At 40.3% G+C, this 21,764-nt stretch overlaps 1 protein-coding gene and 1 pseudogene across 1 annotated transcript; both read right to left on the bottom strand.

The window, feature by feature from the left end:
- Window positions 1-1,806: 1,806 nt before the first annotated feature.
- LOC127170219 (olfactory receptor 24-like) lies at window positions 1,807-3,047 on the bottom strand (annotated as a pseudogene).
- Window positions 3,048-7,724: 4,677 nt separating this feature from the next.
- On the bottom strand, window positions 7,725-8,956 carry LOC127170218 (olfactory receptor 2A12-like). The gene is made up of 2 exons (XM_051118054.1): window positions 8,912-8,956; window positions 7,725-8,760 (listed from the first exon to the last, which is right to left on the bottom strand). Coding segments are annotated over exons 1-2 (1,038 nt in total). The 5' UTR covers window positions 8,914-8,956.
- Window positions 8,957-21,764: the final 12,808 nt, after the last annotated feature.

Genomic DNA, 21,764 nt, shown 5'->3' with positions numbered 1-21,764 from the left:
TTGTGAGTTTTGAGAATCTCAAAAAAATGAAAAAAGGTAATATAAACATAGCATCAAGGGTATAAGTGGTATGGAGTGAATGGTACCCTGTGTGGAGGCTGTGGATGCAGTTTGTAAGAATGTCCAAAGTTATAGGCTGTCTGGCATCCGGTCTTGATGGTTGAGAACACTGAATTCTTTTAATCAGGAGAGAGGTTTGAGAATTATTTATTTTGGAGGATGGGGAGACGGAAATAAAGTTGTGAAAAAATTGAATGCTGCTTAAATAACCTTTAATAGACCCAGCTTGGAGGTTCCTAAAAATAATGTAGAAAATGAATGAAGCGATTGACAGGAGAGAAAAATTAGGAAATGGTTATAAGAAAGGAGGAATGCTTTGAAACATCTCCAAGCTGTTAGGTAAGAATAGATGGTTCTGGGTGACACTGCTTGAAGGATAGAATTGAGTGATGCATCAAGGAGGGGTTTTAAGGGATGAATTATGGGAATATGAGTTGCGAATAGTGAGGTACTGGGGTTGGCGATGTGTCCGCCTTTAGAACCAGCGCTCTGAATTTCTGAAACATAAAACAAAAGAGAGAATCAGTGATTTGACTTTTGGATTCAGGAATGTGTTTAATGGTTATAATAAATTGATCACATGCTGAAATCCAAATTAGGGATTTCAGTAGTGGCATGAGATAGAGGGAATGAGAACGGCCTTTATTTATGCAGTGGACGGTTGCTTTGTTATTGCAGTAAACTAAGATGATGCTTGCCATCCAATTTTTCCCCACAGAAAGGCAGCAATGACTAGAGGGTAGAGTTCGAACAGCACTGAGGACTGGGGAGAGTCGAGCAGCATGGAGACGCAAACCAATGGCCTTGGTAAAATCCCCAGACGCAAAAACAAAGATATAACAAGAACAACAAACAAGAACATCAAACAAAGTGCAGTGTGTTCTTACTGTACCTTATTAGATGCTGCACTGACGTCTATAGATGTTGATCCACAAGATCATCCTTGTTAAAAAAAAAAAGAAGTGTGCTTAATTCTGTTGACTGTAAAAAATGTACTTGCATATGATGTTAATTAAATAAAGAAACAACACTTTTATGTTTCCAAACACACCTAAAGGGATAGTTTAATGAAAGTTACCCCATGATTTATTCATTTTTATTTTTGGTTGAACTATCCTTTTAGGTACCCTTTTTAATCATTTGTTTTGCTTTAAAGAAGTTAACTTATTTTGGTGTGCTGACTAACATATTAAAGCACATGTAAAGTACTTGATAATAATGTATAACTGTAGTATGTATTTGGTATTATATTTAAAGTTAAAATTTGACATTGAAAACGCAATCTTCAGTTTTACTAAATGCGTTTAATATAAATGTATTTAATACATTGTTCAAAGTGTATAAAAACATTACATTTGGCTCACACTTATATATGTTTTTCTCACATATATTATATCCATGCATTCTATTGCTAAAGAGACAAGTGAAAAAGCTTCTGTTTGGCTTTTTTTTTTCTTGTCACTGTACACACACACACACACACTTACATATGCACTTTGGAGACCAAGTGGCTATTGATTTTCATCAGAGACAGATACAGGAGAAAAGAAGTGCAGTTAGTGTGATAATAAATCATAAAATAAAGCTTCTGGGGAAAGGACTAACATGGAGATTTACATTATTTAAAGTAGGTTTGGAAGCAACCAGCAAACAAAGGCTGTATAAAGATGCACAATGAAAGAATTATTATTATTTTTTTAAGTTAACATTAGAAATAGTCTCAGCACTTTGCACAGCACTTCTACATTAATGTTTATTATTTAGAGGATGAACAGACAGTCTCTGGATTAACAAAGAATGAATGCGGCTTCGAATCTCTTTAGTTTTTAGCGAGTAGAGGATGGGATTCACGCAGGGGGGAAGGAGGGATGACAGAGACAAGAACACTGTTCTTACATTTGGATTTATAACGATTCCAAAAAATCCAAGATTGAAGATAACAAAAATTGGAATGAAGAAAAGGGCCACTAATATGAGGTGTTCAGAGCATGTGGCCAGTGCTTTATAACGACTCTGATTATTTTTCATTCTGAATACAGCAATCAGTATACCCATGTAGGTCAAGAAAATAAAAATCAAAGGCAGAGCACTGAGGTGTATAGTTGCAGTAGTGGCAAAATTCCACTGGTGTGTCGTATCGCTACACGAGAGTCTTAAAACAGGAGCAAAATCGCAAAAATAGCCGTTCACCTTAAGAGAGCCACAAAATGACATGGTTGAGATAGATGAAGGGCCGTACATTGATATAAAAGAATTAAAGAACCAAACTGCACAGATTATATAAGCCATTCTGATGTTTGTGTTTATAGATTTCTGTCTTAAAGGGAAACAAATTGCAATGAACCTGTCATAAGAGAGAGTGATAAAAAATTATAGTAAGTGTACATTTGCACAAGACACAGATTGAATGGCACAAAATTGTCTAGAACAATGTAGGTCTTTATCATGCCAGGCACAAGAGAGGTGCTGAGAACAAGATCAACCAAAGCCAGACTTCCAACGGCCATGAACTTTGGGACATGCAGACGGTGGTCATAGAAAATGATAGCCATCAGAAAGACATTGCATATGACTGTGATCACATAAAGCACAGTGAGGAACATGACATAGACATTACTGTAAGGCATTGAAACCAATGCAACAATGTAAAATCCTGCAGGCTGAATGATGAAATTGCTGGCGTTCTGCATGGCCGTCCTTTTTTTATGAACCAGCTTCCTTGCAGCGTGCTTCGCTTTCAGTGAGCATGAAACCAGATACCTGTGAGAAACAGCCACAAACAGTCTGTGCTTTACAAATTACTATTAACATCTGTGCTATTTGGACATATGTCCTTATGACATTCAACCAGAATTATAGTTACTATACACTTTAACATACACTTGACACGCTACAATGATTGTTTTAATTGCATACATGCAATGATGCCGTGGTTTGTGGATAATGCAGATGAGCGTTTGTCCTCCTTCTGCTTCACAGTTCCGGATCAGTGTGTATCCCAAATGTTAACACAAGAATCTTTTTCGGGGCAATATATAGGCCGATTCCTCCTCCAGAAGTGTCATTAAACAGGAAAAAACTTCCAGTATCTAAACAGTCTTGAGAGAAAAGACATTCATTAATGATGTTTGCTTCATTAATGTGAGTTTAATTATGGCTTAACTAATTGTCTTTTGTAAGTTTTTTTGTTTTTGTGTTCAGTTTTGTGACAATAATAAAAACTCCCAGAGGGATAATGCAATAACATAACGGTGTTACGAAAAATTTGGTAAAATCATGTAACAGAAGCCCTACATTTAAAGAGAAAAGCTCTAAAATCCTCTAAGAAAACCATTTGATTTATTTTATTGTGTAGAATAAATAATGAAATAATATGAATAAACAAAATATATCCACTGATTCACATTTCAAGTTCTTCTCCCCTCTGTTTTGACAGAGTGAGCATCTACTTCATGTACGCTCCATATACATTGCCTTGACAAATAGAAAAAAAAATATTCAGAACCCAATTTTTTTTTTTCATGTTTTATTGTGTTGCAGCCTTATGTTAAAAAAAAACAGTTTGTAACAACTTTGCAAATTTATTAGAAATAATAACTGAAATGATTCCATTGCACAAGTGTTCATACCTTTTCTTTTCTGAGACACTTGAAAATTAGCTCAGGAGCGTTCATATTGCTTGTAGATGACACTACACTTTGAGTGGAGTTAACCTGTGGCAAATTCATTTGAACTAGAATGATCCGGAAAGATCCTTGTCAGGATCAACTAAACGCTGGATTTTCAAAAGTATGTAAAGTATGTAAAGTTCGTGCAACAGAATCTTTAAAATATGTCAGAGAGATTTACACACCGGTCTGTTATTGTGGCTGCTACATCAGAGCCTCTCCACGCAATGGCTGCCGTTCCAGAGTCTCATCCCATGGCTGCCAGTCCAGAGGTTCTTCACAAGATGGCTGCCAGCTCAGAGTTTATCCACAAGATGGCCACCAGTAGGGATGGGCGATATGGGCTTAAACATTTATCACGTTAATTTCTGGTATTTATTACGATAATGACGATAATTCAGGGAAATTCTGTTTCTTTAGAGAAAAGTATTATCTTTCCTATTTTTACGCAAAATAGGGTGTTGTGAGCATGAGTACACATGTAATGTAAGGACTGTTTAATTCACTGGAATGTGAATTAAATTGTTTGTACTTTCTATACTGGAAGCTCTTAAATTCCTTGTGTATGAAACACACTTGAGAATAAAGCTCTTTCTGATTCGGAAGCCAGAGGGCGCCCTTGCGCAGAAACTCCACATATGCTTTATAGCAGATGTGATAGTAGTGACGAAGCTTCAGGAATCTTTTTCAGTTATTGCTTTAGCCGAATAAAATGCAGATAGAGGAATTTTAACTGAGGAAACTTGAAGACAATAAAAATATGACTGCTACAATATGGTTTGTCTGTGTTCTTTAAGCAATCTTGGGTATTTTTATAAGAATTAAGTATATTTATATTGCAATGCTAATCGACATAGCCTTTATAATACTATGAAATAGTATAATTTCAGCCTCAATCTGACACTTAATTAACTATGTTATAAAGTTAATTTGGAGAAAAAGCATGCCAATAAATGATATCTTTGTTGGACAACAGGTTTGTAAACAGGCTCATACATATGCACATACACACTTGCTACTAGTACAGTTAACATTATTCAAGGCTCAGACCGTTTTTTGTCGCACTGCACAGTTTTGACCAAACCAGTTCCAGATTGGAGCTCCTCATTTAGCGATATACTAGTTTCACGTCCACCTTCAGCATGTCACTCCACACTGTAGCACACTGTGAACAACTAGACTTTATTGTTATTATCACGGGAAGACGTGGGGAAAAATTTTACCGGTATACAAACAGTAAGATATTGATATCTCTAGCTACCAGCACAGATTCTCTTCACAAGATGTCCACCAGTCAAGAACCTCTTCATAAAATGGCCGCCTCCCCAGAGCCTCTAGCTGTCAGGGATGTCACGTCAGACTCTTCAGCCATCACAGATACCACACCAGTGTTCCCGGTCATTGTGAACTTCGCATTTTAAGACACCCAGGCATTACACAGGTGTTTGAGGCTGGCTTCCAGCTTTGTGGACCCACCGCTGGTTTCAGCCAGAGCAGCTGACATCCCAAGGTCCTGTTCCCCTATCCTCAGTGGTTTCTGTAATGTGTGACGAGTTGGCTTATCATCATCAACCTGTCCCTTAATCGCTGTCCTTCACCCGGCTCCCGACAGGAGTGGGCTTTCGAGAGAGGAACAGCCAGGTCTGGTAGCACACCTGACGTGATGACACTGGTGTCCTCGTGGGCCCAGGAATGGAGCAATAAGGGGATCGAGCACTGCCAAAGCAACGAGTTGCTGGATCCGCGGTCCGGACGAGTACCACGCCCATGAGACGGTTGACGGGCGAGGATGCCGGGCCGTTGAACCGGACCTGAGAGGGGTCCGCGGACTCTGCCCCTTACCTGGACCCTTCCCTTTCGAGCACTGCCCCCTCCTTCATGGAACTCCCCAGCACGTCGAGGACACCAGATCCCTTGTTTATTTTGGACACTTTTGTTTATTTTATGTTTAATAAAAGCCTCTCCAAGGCCTGACGTCACGCTCGTTTGTTCCTCCCACCACCATGGCAGTAGCAATCCTGTGTTTTTGGGCTACACACTGCTCTACTACCCCTATGGAGCTTGTTCCAATCCTCTAATCTGCTCCCGAGCCTGCTCCAGTTCTCGAATCCATGCCAGAGCCCCCTCCAGTCTATGAGTCAGATCCAGAGCTTGTTCCAATCCTCTAATCCACTCCAGAGCCCACTCCGGTCTATGAGTCTGATCCAGTGCCCGCTCCAGTCCATGAGCCCACTCTGGCTCCTGCTGAGGTGGCGTCTTCAGCTGCAGAACCTCATGAGTCGGCGGCATCTGCTTCAGCTTCTCTCTGGGCAGTGGCGCTCACTTCTGAACTCTTTGTCTGTCTTGTCATGGTCAAGGAGGCCATTTATGAACTTTCCACCGGTCCAGCCACAGCCAAGGAGATTGCCTGTAGACCAGTGACGGCCATGGAGGCCATCTGTGACTTCTCTGAGTGTCCTGTCACAGCCAAAGAGGCCGTTCCTGAACTCTCTGCGTGTCCTGTTACAGCCAAAGATGCCGCCTCTGAACTGTCTGTCTGCCTGTCCTGTTATGGCAGCAGAGGCCGCTGTTAAGCTCTCTGTGCTCTCTGTTCCAGTTCTACCAAATTGGCCTTGGCGGTCACCTGCCTGTTAGCTCTAAGTTGGTGGATATCTGCTCTGCTGTGGTGGTCACCTGCTCCGCCCTGGTGCTCTTCAGATCAGTCATGGTCGTCTTCAGCGACGCCTGCTCCAACTTGGTTGTCTTCAACTCCACCTGCTCCACCCCTGCTCCCTGCTCTTTCTGCTTTGCCCTGGCTTCCTGCTCTGCCGGCTCCATCCTGGCTGACCGTTCCACCCTTTGTCCACTCCATGGGCCTGGCCCTCCATCCCTCCCCCCCTGTTCTGCCTCCGCTCCATCTCCCCCTTAGGAGGGGGGGTTCTGTCACGATCTCCAGCTGGAGTGCTCCACCCCACAAAGTGGTTATATCGTTTACTTACTTTTTGAAATTAGTCTTCCCATTAAAGAAACACATTCTTACTCGTAACTCGTAACATATTGACGCTTAGGCAGGACCACTTTGGCGTCACTTCTTGATGCTCAGGGTACCCCTTTAGCGTTATTTTTCGACATGCAGGGTCCTTTAGTACTTTAAGAAAGTGTCTTGTGACCGATTGCGTCATGCTGTTGTGAAATGCCACTGGCTCATATGTGTCTCGTGACTGATTGCATCATGCTAATGTACGGGAGTATCTTTTTGAATGAGATGTGACTGCGGTAATGGATTAGGCAGATTTTGTGGCTGAAGTCCTTTGTTTCAGGAGCTGCTCTTTGCAAGTGTTCTGATAGGTGGTCATACACTCCTTAAACTTCTGAACCTCAGTCTGATACTACCTCCAGTCCTGATGCTTGGCCTAAGCCAGTGAATTTACTCAAAATATTTATCTACATACTTCATATGTATAATTTATTGTGGACTGTTGCCTTCACTTTCTGAACACATAGACTACTGCTCAGTCAGTGAGCAGTTTCAACTCTCCTTAAGTAAACATTACACCAGCTTTGCACTTTGGAGATCAAGTGGCTATTGATTTTTATCAGAGATAGATACAGGGGAAAAGAAGTGCAGTTAACAAAAATAAAGACTTAGTTTTGTGTGTGTGATAATAAAACATAAAATAAGGCTGCTGGGTAATGGACTAACATGGAGATTTACATTATTTAGAGTATGTTTGAAAGCATCCAGCAGACACTATACTATTATAGAGATGCACAATGAAAGAAAACATGGAGATTTGTCTCTTTTTTTTTTTTTGAATGACTAAATAATGGAAGTTAAACAAGACAATTTTTATAAGTTAACTGTAGAGCAAATATATAATAAGAGGTTTACACTTATTATTAAAAAACAAACAAACAAGCATTTAAAAAATACCACAGCATAACACAAAAAGCATCACAGAAAGCCTCCAAGTCAACATTATAAACATTCTCAGCACTGTGCACAGCACTTCTACATTAATGTTTATTATTTAGAGGATGAACAGACTGTCTCTGGATTAACAAAGAATAAATCCGGCTTCGAATCTCTTTAGTTTTCAGTGAGTAGAGGATGGGATTCACGCAGGGGGGAAGGAGGGATGACAGAGACAAACACACTGTTCTTACATCTGGATTTATAACAATTCCAAAAAATCCAAGATTGAAGATAACAAAAATTGGAATGAAGAAAAGGGCCACTAATATGAGGTGTTCAGAGCATGTGGCCAACGCCTTATAACGACTCTGATTATTTTTCATTCTGAATACAGCAATCAGTATACCCATGTAGGTCAAGAAAATAAAAATCATAGGTACAGCATTGAAGAGTGTAGTTGAAGTAGTGGCAAAATTCCACTGGGGTGTCGTATCACTACAGGACAGTCGTAAAACAGGAGCGTAATCACAAAAATAGCTGTTGACCTTAAGAGAGCCACAAAATGACAGGGTTGGGATGGATGAAGGGCCGTACAGTGATTTAACAGAATTAAAGAACCAAACTGCACAGATTATATAAGCCATTCTGGTGTTTGTGTTTATAGATTTCTGTCTTAAAGGGAAACAAATTGCAATGAACCTGTCATAAGAGAGAATACATAAGGAAAGTCCTTCAAGTGATATAAAATTATAGTAAGTGTACATTTGCACAAGACACAGATTGAATGGCACAAAATTGTCTAGAACAATGTAGGTCTTTATCATGCCAGGCACAAGAGAGGTGCTGAGAACAAGATCAACCAAAGCCAGACTACCAACGGCCATGAACTTTGGGACATGCAGACGGTGGTCATAGAAAATGATAGCCATCAGAAAGACGTTGCACATGACCGTGATCACATAAAGCACAGTGAGGAACATGACATAGACATTACTGTAAGGCATTGAAACCAATGCAACAATGTAAAATCCTACAGGCTGCATGATAAAGTTGCTGGTGTTCTGCATGGCTGTCCTTTTTTTACGAACCAGCTTCCTTGCAGCGTGCTTCGCTTTCAGTGAGCATGAAACCAGATACCTGTGAGAAACAGCCACAGACAGTCAGTGCTTTACAAATCGCCTTTAGCATCTATGTTATTTGAGGACATATGTCCTTATGACATTCAACCAGAAATACAGCAATGAAAATATACACTTGACTTGCTACAGTGATTGTCTTAATTGCATACATGCAATGATGCCGTGGTTTATGGATAATGCAGACACGCTGTTGTCCTCCGTGCAGTTTTTGCCTCTGCTTCACAGTTCTGGGTCACCGTGTATCCTAAATGTTAACTCAAGAATCTTTTTGGGGCAATATATTGGCCAGTTTTTTCTCCAGAGGTGTCATTAAACAGGAAAGTTAAACTGGATAGTCTTGAGAGAAATTACATTCATTAGTGCTGTTTGCTTTATTTATATGAGTTTAATGGTGCCATAACTAATTGCTTTAAGTTTGTTTTTGTGTTCATTTTTGTAACAATAATAAATACTCCCACAGGGATAATGCAATAACATAGCTGTATTACGAAAAATTTGGTAAAATTATGTAACAACAGCTTTATATTTATAAAGAAAAGCTTTAAAATCTCTGGAAATAACCAGCTGATGTAAAATAAATAATGAAATAATATCAATAAATAATATATCCTCTACTTCATGTTTCACGGTAATTGCAAACTTTACTAAGCGTGCGATTTTGAAGTGCATTCCGCTTCATGAAGTGGACAAGATGACCCCGCCGTTTGGACCGAGTAAGTGTTTACTTAATATGTACACTTCAGGCTGCCCCATATACCACAATGCAAAATGATTGGGATGTCACAGCAGATCACATTTAATTTATCCCCATCTCAAAGAACTGTATGATACACAAATTCAAAGTTCTGGCGCTGTACAACTAATCAGGATGTGACATCAAAGTACCACGAGAGTTATAGAGAGCAAATGGCTTGGATACACATTCGAATCACTCTTGCTGTACTTTAATGGTTCTATTAATTAAATAGCCGCTTTTCCACTATCGGGCCGAACCATTCTCTTTGCTTAACCATTCCATTCCGTGCCGATCCAGGCCAGTCAGCACGGATATGGTTTCATTTTCCACTGCGGTGCTGATAAAACGGAACTCTTTGGAATGTAAATACAAATGCGTCAGTCGTTGCCTTGGTAATGCAATTGTAATGTAAACAGCTATATGGACGATGATCAGATATTTCTGTTTTTGGGACTACTTCATTAAATAACAGAAAAAAAGGACACTTGGTGCAAAAAAATAAAATAAACAGAAGGCAACTACAGGTATAACGTTACCAACAAATGCTGAGGGGATATGCATGCCAACAGAGACGGACACAGAAGGTAAAACCTTTCTAAAAAAAACATACCACATTTATTGAAAGTATTAATGCATGAGCTGTGAACGCAGCTTAACAGCTGTTTACTTGGCTATTTGATCAGATAGCATGCTTTCGTTTAGCACACACATTCTATCAGCACGGTTTGGCACGGTTGTCTAACCGTGCCGAGAATTCTGGGCCGAAAACGGTTTGTAATAGTGCTGTGCCATACCAGGCACAGGTGGAAACACAACTGGAACCGTACCTGACCGTTCTAAGAGCCGTTCGGCCCGATAGTGGAACAGCGGCTAACGGTTCTATGTTTCATGTGTCACATTTTGATTACTTCACTGTGTTCATTGCTTTTAGGTGTGTCTTGTTTAACCATTAGTCTTTATATATAAATAGCCCTCATGTTCCCATTGTTTCTTGTGTAGCTTTATTTGGGTAGGCCTAACTGCTGTTGGTGGGTTTGTTTCATGTTCATGTTTAGGTCAAGTTATTTTTGTATTTGTTCTTGGATTCAGTTCAACTTGCAATCAGTGGACTCATTACACACTCCCACAGCTTATGCCCATCACTATTCTTTAGGGCAGGGGTGGCGAACATCGGTCCTGGAGAGCCGCAGTCCTACAGTTCTGTTTCAACCCTAAACAAATCACCTGAACAAGCTAATCAAGCCCCTGCCTTAGGAGGTGGCTCTGTATATATTAAAGGTGACCTATTATGCCCCTTTTACCAAGTCTCAGGTGTCTCCAGAATGTGTCTGTGAAGTTTCAGCTCAAAATACCTCACACACAAGGGCATCGGAACCATTGTTTGTGGGTGGGACAGGACCCACCCACTTTTGAAGACCAATGATATTGGACCCACCTACTTTTACCGTCTTTAACGTCAATTCAGTGAATACACGACGAATGCCCTAATGAATTCTCCATTTAGCTACAGCTTTGAATTCCATGCTACTTCTTTCTCAAATCCATTCCACTTGGCTCATTCAGAGCCCATATAAGTTAAACGCCATTTTGTGTTTTCACTAACGTTAGTTACTCGCGCCTGATGCATTCCTGCGACACCCATAGACTGTAAAAAATATGGACGTAGTGTCCGTGACGTCACCTGTAGGTTTCTGGAGAGCATTTTTGAAGCTCTTAGTGGGCGGGAGTCGGCGATCGCCATCTTGGAATTGCGTCACTGCATGTCACTCCCGGATAATTGAAAATGGGCAAAAAGGCGGGACATGGGTGCACCAGGGACCCATTTATTGCACTGTAGTGAATTCTGCTTTCGCCAACCTAGGGAAGCGTAATAGTGCAGTGATGGGTGCTCATGTCAAAGATGACACTATGATTCTTGGATCACATGTCAATTAATGTGTGTTTATGAGTACATTACATAAGAAAGGTTGGTGGGAACTTGTAGAACCTCTTACTGTATTATCAACACAAGGAAGTTACAATAAAAGTAAAAAAAATAATAAAATAAATTTTATTAACAAAAGATAGACAAGAGTAATCAACAACTACTAAATGAATACCATGAACGAAAAGTGCATAAGATGCACAAAATGCAAGTGATTATGTTGGGTGTTGCTATGTCAGAGCTACTGTACATTATCTGAAAAGATAAACTGTTGCTACTCTGAAACAAATAAAGTGAAAAGAACCTTATTATGCATCAAACAAATACATGTAAGATTTGTTATCAACAACAATCAGTTATATAATAGAAACGTCATATACTGATAACATACAACAATGCCAAGGTCTCTGGAAGAAGTTTGGAAGTTTACGTTCTCTGTAGTCGAGTAAGCAGTCCGGTGGCAGAGACTTCTTCCACTGGTTGCGCTGGTAGCCAGTACAGTGGGGGAAGGAGCAGGAATCCGTTTTAGCCTTGAAGATGAAGCGCTGTAGGATGCTGATCTCCTGGAGCACCAAAATGTCCTAAGATCTGGAACACGCAGATGTGGCCCTGGAGTAGGTGCTGAAGGTCCTTAGCTTGGAACACACAAGCAAAAGTACCTTGAATTGAAGGTTTGCTCGCTGGAGCTTAACCTTGTTGCAAATGTCAGTGTGTCTTCTGCCTCTCTGGGCTAGAGACTCAGAACTTGGTCAATCCACTTAGTCTCTCTAGGATGGAGACTCAGAATGAGCTGCATCTGTTGTTGTCTCGCTGGACGAAGACTCTGAATGTAGAGTATCTCTTTCCTCGCAGACTGGAGGCTCAGAACATGGTCGTATCTGTTGCTTCCTCAAAAACTGGAGACTCGGACTTGGTATCTGTTGTTGTCTCACCCTTGCGGGTCGCAGACTCAGAACAGTGTAGCTGTTATTGTCTCTTCCCTCACAGGACTCAGGCCCAGTACGGGTATCTGTTAGTCTCTCTGGACGAAAGAAGGAGTTGACCTGTTAGTGTCTCCTGGACGTGCCGGAGACTCAGAACTGGTTGTTTCTGTTGCTGCCTTCACCGTAACAGGCCGCAGACTCAGAACATTGATGATCTGTTAGTGTCTTTCCCCTACGGGACTCAGAACAAGGAGTGTCTTTCGGAAGGGTACCTTTATCCCTTTCCGATGAGGAGGAGATCGCAGTTTGGCGCTTTTCCACTTCCATGCTGTGATTGGCTGGTTCCATCAGAGTGGGGGAACATGTGGTGGCTCACCCTTCTTTCTTCTTGTGGAATTTATTGGCATAGCCCAAACATAAATTCAGGAAAGTGTCTCTAAAGTTTTACCGGTGCATTTCTCACTTTCCAAACCATAACCAGAATGCATTTGGTAATGTTACGAACACATTAAGTCCAAACATGATGGGAAAAGATTGAACTGTCATGCATGCATTCATTTGTCCATTAACATGGATCTTTGTGATCTCTCTTTGTTCACCCACTGCTGCTGTGTCTGGAGATCCTAAGGAATATGGTCGATCACAGGCCAAACCTTAGGAATCAGTGTCAAGGTGGGTGGAGGGCAAAAACTGCATTTTGACCAATAGGAAGTCCTGTCCTTCCCGGGCTTGGTACCAAAGGTCTTCTTCTTGCCCTGTAAGTCTGGCTGTTGTCCTAGTATCTTTAGCTGATGGAGTTGGACAGTTTGCAGTTTGTCCACCAAGATCCAATCAAAATGTAGCAAACCTTTGTCCACTATCGTGGTCAGAGTGGGGCCCCAGCCATAAACTGGGCCCTGGAATGTGCTGTCCACTACAGCACTTAAACACGAAAAAAGTCAGATTTTCATGATATGTCCCTTTTAAACAGTGTGTATTGAGCTCTAAAATTCTATAACATATAAGACAGTCCTGCATGCTTCAGGAGACATAAAAGTGATGAGGAAGACAAGAGAAAAACAAGACAGCACTTCAATGAAATACACAACCCAACAAAAGCACAAGTTCAAAAGCTTATTTGATTGAGATCAGATGTGCCTAAACTCGGCCCTGAAGGGCCAGTGTCCTGCAGAGTTTAGCTTCAACCCCAGTTAGACACACCTGAACCAGCCACTCAAGCTCTAGGCATACTAGAACATTCCTGTCAGGTGTGTTGATGCAAGTTGGAGCTAAACTCTGCAGGACACAGGCCCTCCAGGACAACGTTTGGGCACCCCTGTGTTAAATGGACATAAATTCTCAAACTTTTCTTTTTTTCTTTCTTTCAACAACTAAAGATTTTAAGCTATTGTAGTTTCTGAGTAGTTTAAATTCATTTTAATTTTATTAGAAAATAATGCTACATGAACAAACAGCTCTGCTATAGAAAAACACATCACCACAGACATCTGTCTCAATTTGGAGAATTAAATAAAGCACATTTTCACAGTTCTTTATTATTTCCCCCCCCTTTTCTTAAAAACTCACTTTTTAAATGCCTAAAGTCCCACTGTACTGAAAATCAAGATTTAAATGTTTTATATTTGTCTATGTGGTGTTTTTAATATGCTTTTAGACAAACCATGTGCCATTCCATTAATCAACACCATTGCGGAGTATTTTCTCCTTAAAACTGTAGTTTCCCAAAGACTGTCCCATAAACGCAGTTTGAAACAGACCTTTTTTTTGCTGCGTCACAAACTTCAGTAACCAATCACGTTAAAAGATAGATTCCTATCATTAGCATGCAAAATATACCAATAGGAGTATCAGCACAAAACCAAATATTAAACAGAGCATTTAATAGAGCATATAGAGCATTAAATAGAGAACAACCATTAGGCGCTAACCGCTAACTTGAAAAATTAGGCTGCATTCGAGCCTTCAAGGCATTTTGAGGGCACAACATCGTCAAATAAGTAACTTTAACAAATGTTACAGTATCCACTGTAGTTGTCCGCTAGTAAAAACATAGTTTTATCAGTCATTATCCATGTTTCGCCATTATATCGCATTTACTACAGTTCAGTTAGTGGATTGGGGGCTCTGGCTGGTGTGACGTGGGGGCTAATTTGCATATTATAGTAAATGAGACAAGGGGGATAGAGTTACATTAAAGTTGTTTTAAGGCATGAGAAAATAATTTTCACAAAAAAAACATTTAAATATGTCATTTTGATTATTAACAATTTTAAGGGACAAAAAGGGGGACTTTAAGGAAACTTATAATTGACTTTGATAACACATAATCAGGACTTGATTCATTGTAATCAAAGATTCTATTGTATAAGAGATTTGGGCACTCCAGAGGCTACTGGATTGACAGAATGTCTTCATTCAAGGTGTTTTGAGTAGAAAGAGCTTCTCCAGTTGAGCTAAGGTTTCTAATCTGCCACTAATCAGACAAACAGTTAACAAAATGACCATTGTTTGATCTTATAAATATAAAATTTACATCAAAATGCAGTCATTTTCTTGTAAATGGACACATACTCTATACATACTGTATAAAGAAATTACAATCCAAAGGGGAAAACACACTCATAAACAACCTAATGACTCCCCAAACAACCCAATTCTCTCTAATTAAAGACAACAATGACAAAGTGACTAATTTGTCTTGTCTTATTAAGGCAATGCAGAGACAAAAACAGTCGGGTCTGGTGTGTGAGAACGATTTCTGCTCTAATTAGCCCCAGGCTGCTCTCATCTCATGAGGGTCAGGTTTAATGACCTTATATGCATTATAAACACAACAGCGTTCTTCCTCAGAGCGAGTTAACTGATCTCCCCAAACTCAAAAAGACATCATAATACTCTCAAAACTTCAATGCAAATATAGAAAACAAAAGAAAGAGCCCTCAGTCTTTAACAAGAACATGTACTGAGTTTGTATGATCTGGAATTTAAAGGGTCAACTGCGGTTGCCCTAGATTTGGTATTTATTTGTTCATTAACAATGATCATTTTCATCATGTTTATCAAATTGTAATGAGATTATCTCTAATAACGATTATTGAGTTTCGGCTGCAGTGATGTATGGTGAGATTAAAATCAGTTTTGAATATTAATGAGATGTCAGCAGCCTAGCTCCAGGTAGACAGCAAACTGATGACAGCCTTCAATATTCATTAAAACTTTCAGATATATTTGTTTGGAAGCTGCTTTTGCCTCATAAATGCTGATGAAATTATTGTTTTGTCAAGTGGCATCTACATCTGAATTTCCACATTATGAAAGACAAACACTTGCATTTCATAACAGGCCAATTTAATAATTCATAAAGACAGAACTAGACATAATCAGAAAGAAAGAAAGAAACCGTAAAATGTGATGTGTAATGTATAAACAAATCAAATAAAAAAAGCAGTGGTGTTTGTGTAAGGCTGTATTTGGAATAAAATACTAGCATGCTACATACTACACAGTATATACTGCTTTCTATTAATGTGTAAAACAGTGTGCATTATGTAAAGTACTGTCCACTAACCAGTTAGTTGTAAAGCATGCTATGTATCTAGATCAAATAAGTATTTAAAACATGATTTTTTTTTTTACATTTTATAGGATTTTCACATCTCTGTTAACAAATGGTCCCACCTTGTGCTCTTTTTTTTCCATCTTTTCTGCTTCTTCAGACCTACAGGTATTGATTGTCTCGATGTACCCACTGGTAAAGCATGATATTAGGTGCGTCCAATGTCTAATTTTTGCTCCTGGCAACAAACAACACTACTACAACAGAGGCGGCAGCCACTGAGCTCAAGGTGACTCTTCACAAAAACATTTATTTCTTAATGTGTAAATTTTTAAACTGACATAATGCACCTTTAATACATGCTCATGATTTTTTTTATTTCACATTTCTTTTTGCTTTTGCTTTAAATTATCTTTTTGTAGAGGAAGGACCATTAGCAATAACAGTTGCTAAAAGGCAGCTGGGTGCAAGTGATTTTTATCCACATCCTTTCAGGATAAATAATGCAGCCTCAATCCGTCAACAAGCACCTTTGACCGCTGTCTACTCTGTAGATGTGGACAAATTGCGGAAAACAAGCTCAAACTCATTATGCATTAGCTGGAAAGAGATAAACATGAAATTAAGGCATGACAAATGAGGGCGGCTATTAGCTTGAAAATGAGCTCCATTTATTATAGGGGTTCTGGGAGAAGAGACCGACAGAAGGTCCCGATCATTTTGCTTCATTTGGCCTTGACCCCTTTTGCCTTGATTAATCAGTATCCTGACTGCTTACTCACTGCTGATCCAAGGCTGTATGCGTGGACTGATAAATGAAGCCTTGTGAGAAAAACTGAGCACTGAGATGATGATCTTTGAAAGAGTCCAGCTGCCACCCCCAGCATTCCAGTGACTAGCATTTAGCATGACCTTGATTAAAAAGACCTTGAGCTAAATCTGTAAAATAAAGAGATTTAACTTCTTGATTCTGTAATGCTATCAGTGTTTTTCACAACTAAAGAAATTGTTAAAAATATGAATAAACACTGTAACCAAAAGCTGAATTTGATGAATTTTGCAAAGTTAGCAAAATTAAACATTTACCAGATATTCAAAGACTTTAAAGGACATGTTTTTAACCCCCCTTAGCAGAACGTTCTGTTGGAATAGGCGTGGCGGATTGTAGACTTAAAAGTAAACGCCCACTGCTATGATTGGCTAACAGCGAACATTCATTCCTAATAGAAGGACGGCACTGTGATTTAGGTTTAAAATTCATAAATAACACAATAAACATCAAACTATTTGCAAGAAGGCACAAAGCAATAGTGACCACGTAATGAAAACAGTTACAATTTCATTATCACTGTCACATTCAATATAGTCGGCACAGCATTTTAGTTCCAATCTTTTTGAAAATCCTGCACTGAATTGAAAAAGCCTTGCATCACTGACACTGTGGGTAATTGTAAACAAATCCGCAGTAAAATGAAGTAAAGAAAGTTCTTGGTCTGGATCTTCATTAAAGGGGTCTTCGGATGCAAAACTCACTTTTACATGTTGTTTGAACATAAATGTGTGTTGGCATTGTGTGGACACATCCACCCTATAATGATAAAAATCCATCCAGTGGTATTTTTTAAATCTTTATAAGTAATATCCCCTTTTTCAAATCAAGCCATTCTCAGCATTTTGTCTGTGATGTCACACCAAGGCCACTCCCACGATAGTTGATTGACACAGCTGTCTTACCTTAGACCCGCAGACAGCCTTTAATATAAGCTGTTTTTAGAGTTATGACAAAGTTAAACAGCTCACATGTATATATATATATATAGTCATATCGTCCAGCCCAAACACTTACAGTTTTTGTCAGTGTTTATTTAAAAACATCCAGTGCAGAATATAAGATGGTAAATATTTAATTGATGAGTTGTCAATATGATAGGGTAGACCAGGGAGTGTTGTAACTCAGGGTTAATTGTCAGTTTGACAAGTCAGAAGGGAGCTGTGTTGATGTCATCTATATCATACAATCCATTCACATTTTAAATGTTACAGGAGAAGTGGCATGTGAATGTGAGCAACTTTTGTAGATTTTATGACCAAAAAAACTGATTTTCAGAAAAGAAAGATTTTTTTTTTCATTAAGATTATTTTTTGCCTAGCAATCATTGCGTTGTAGATACTTTTTTTTTTTTACTTATAACCTAAAGTAGTTGTTTCTCTAGTTTAATTTGATACTTTGCATTCATGCTAACATGCTAAAACAGTTCGATATGTTATGGCTGTTTGGGGTGGGGATAGTTGTAACAGTTCATTAAAAATGTTACAACCAACTCCTTATAATGACTCCAATTAGTCCAATTATCCAGTCACATCCTCTATTGAGGCAAAGTCATGTGAGGTTTTTGTTGCACATCAAGGGATTTAATGTAAAATGTATTTACATCATAGTTTATGCGCATCTTCTTATTGGATAAAAACACTATCCACCTCAAATGAGCACATACGTTTTTTTGTGTACATGTTTAGAATTTATACGTATCTTGACATTTCCATCCAGCATTTTTTTAATGTGATATTCCAAAATTCACATGAAAAAGGTAGATGGCAACACAGCTAGTGATTGAATACAGCACACACACACACTCACACAAACACACACACCGTAATTGTTTTTGTGCTAAATTTAAAGTCCTAGAATGAATACAGTATGTTTTTGTCATTTTAAATGGTTCACTTTATTCAAACAAACTGATTATTCTTTGTTCTTCAATCAAGGTTTTGCATAAATTGGAAGTGTGGGTCTTATTTCAGCAAATTACTTCACACTGTTATATCTATCCCCAGCCTGTGTTACAACTCACCCCTATAGTTGGGTAGGTTGTAACAACAGTACTCTTCGTATTTGAAATTAACTCACATAATCTGTAATTATGCAGTACATGTCCAAGTGAGTTTTATTTGTAGTAGACAAATGGGTAACACTTTAGAATACAGTTGTAGAATATAATACAATCATTAGTGAATAACTACACAGGAAAAATTACTAATGCACTATTAACATTCTAGTAACTACTATTGACTAACAAGAAATTCTGATTAACGAATCAGTAAGTAATAGTGCTTAGTTGAAAGTAGTAGTTCACTATTAGCTAACCAGTAACTACTATTTTTTCATATCTCCCCCCCAAAAGAAATACTTAGAACTAATATATATATGTTTATAAAAAATGTGAATAATGCAAAATGTATAATTAATTCTAAAGTAAAGATCATGGTAACCCACTAGTAATGATTCAGGTAACACCAAACACTTAAGAAGAAATTACTATTTTTTTGGATTCGTATTCTAAAGTGAAGATCATGATAACTCTCTAGTAATGACTGAAATCATTGTAAGCTATTGAAATATATGTAAGATTTTGGATAGTAATGACTCAAGTGTTACTACATACTTCAGAAGGAATTACTAATTATTTGGATCAATATTCAAAAAGTGAAGATCATGGTAACCCACTAGAAAAGTCCAGTGCTAGGGGTAACGCATTACGCGAGTTACATAATAATATTACTTTTTTTTTAGTAACTAGTAACTAGTAAAGTAACGCATTACTTTTGAATTTCTAAGAAAATATCTGTTACTTTTTCAAATGAGTAATGCCAGTGTGACAAGACTCGTGGGAAGCGTATAAGATCCAATAAAACAGGCAATGGGTCAAAATACCAGAGAGAGCAGTCCAAAGTAGCAAATGAACAAGACTATGAAACGAGGCAAAACTATGGCAATGAGACAGAATCAAACAATGACGAAAAACAAAGCAAAACAATGACGAAAAACAAAACCGAGGAATATAACAAAACAGGGCAATGAAATAGGAGAAAATGCTTAGTAGAGTCCGCACAGCAAAACAATACTTCGCGGGGTTAGTTTGGCATGGCCTGCCTTTTATGGCTGCCAAACAGGAAGTTAGTGTAGAAGCAGCAGAGGGAGCGGTAACAGACAGTCTATGGTTGAGGGCTCCCTCTGGCGTGGCGTTACAGAATCACCCCCTCTAGGAGCGACTCCTGGCGCTCATAACAACAGTCCAGGGGGTGGGGGAACAGAGGCAACACAGGGGGTGGGACGGAGGGCCAGGTCCGTGCAGAGGAGGTGGGCCTGGATCATGGAGCAGGGACAGACAGTGAAGCACTAGTGAACAGTGAAGCCATGACCGGCAGCACAGAAGATAATGGGATGCCTGCTGGGTTTGAGGGTGTGGAGACTGTGAGGTTAGAGGGCGTGGGCCCTGCGTGGCTTGGGAGCTTGGCCTCTGCGTGGCTCGGGAGCATGGGCTCTGCGTGGCTTGGGAGCTAAGACGAGACCTGGCGAGGCTTTGGGATGTCAACTGATACGTGATGTGGTTCTAGAGGACCAGCTGAGATGTGACGTGGTTTTGGAAGGTCAGACAGGACGTGACTTGGCTCTGGGCGGTCAAACGAGACGTGACTTGGCTCTGGACAGACAGACGAGACGTGACGAGGCACTGGGTGATCTGACGGGACATGACAAGGCTCTGGGCGGTCAGACGAGATGTGACTTGGCTCTGGACAGACAGACGAGACGTGATGAGGCACTGGGTGATCTGACGGGACGTGACGAGGCTCTGGTGCCACTGAGATGTTTGCTGCCCGCACTGACACTAGTGGTGGGTCCAGTACCCTGGCCATCATGATAGGCCGTGACCTTGGGATGTCAGACGAGATGTGGCGAGGTTCTGGCAGGACGGCCGTGGCTTGGCAAGACCCTGTACTAACAGCCATGTTGTGAAGTGGTGCTGTTAGGAGCGCAGCTGTTTCGTGACTTGATTCAGGAAGGTCTGTCGTGACTTGACTTGACTCAGGGAGATCTGCCGTGACTTGACTTGACTCAGGGAGGTCTGCCGTGGCTTGACTTGACTCAGGGAGGTATACCGTGGCTTGACTTGACTCATGAAGAACAGCTGTGTCTTGACCTGGCTCGTGAAGATCAGCTGTGACATTGACTTGGTTCATGAAGGTCAGCTGTGACTTGACTTGGCTCGGGAGGAACAGCAGTAACTTGGCTTGGCTCATGAAGATCAACTGTGGCTTGGCTTGTCTCATGGAAATCATCTGTGGTTTGGCTTAATATAGACAACCCAGCTGTTATTTTACTTGACTCAGGAACAACAGCTGTAACTTAGCTTGACTCAGGAACAACAGCTGTAACGCAACTTGACTCAGGAACTACAGCTGTAACTGTGCTTGACACAGGAACCACAGCTGTGACTTGGCTTGACTCATGGGGAACAGCTGTGACTTGGCTTGACTCATGGGAAACAGCTGTGACTTGGCTTGATTTGTGAAGAACAGCTGTGTCTTGGCTTGACTCATGGAGAACAGCTGTATCTTGGCTTGGCTCATGGAGAACAGCTGTATCTTGACTTGGCACAGAAAGTGTAGCACTGACTTGACTTGGGTGCAGCAGACATGGCGAGATGAGATTTGGATGATATGATTTTGACTTGATGAGGCTCAGGCGTGGCAGTCATCTTGGCCAGGGACTCAGACGGGGCAGCCATCTTGTGAACAGGCTTGGTGATGGTGGCCATCTTGTGAACAGGCTCTGGGATGGCGGCCATCTTGTGGACTGGCTCTGGGATGGCGGCCATCTTGTGGACTGGCTCTGGGATGGCAGCCATCTTGTGGACTGGCTCTGGGATGGCGGCCATGGCAGGTGCAGACTCTGGAAGGGCGGCCATGACAGGTGCAGACTCTGGACGGGCGGCAGGCATGGTGTGAGCAGGCCCTGGAGCGGCAGGCATGGCGTGGGCAGGCCCTGGAGCAGGAGACATGACGTGAGCAGGCCTTGGAGCAG

This window comes from Labeo rohita, chromosome 8, assembly GCF_022985175.1.
Source record: "Labeo rohita strain BAU-BD-2019 chromosome 8, IGBB_LRoh.1.0, whole genome shotgun sequence".
Lineage (NCBI taxonomy): Eukaryota > Metazoa > Chordata > Actinopteri > Cypriniformes > Cyprinidae > Labeo > Labeo rohita.
The sequence above is the reverse complement of the archived record's forward strand: the minus strand, read 5'-3'. Positions and strand labels throughout refer to the sequence as shown.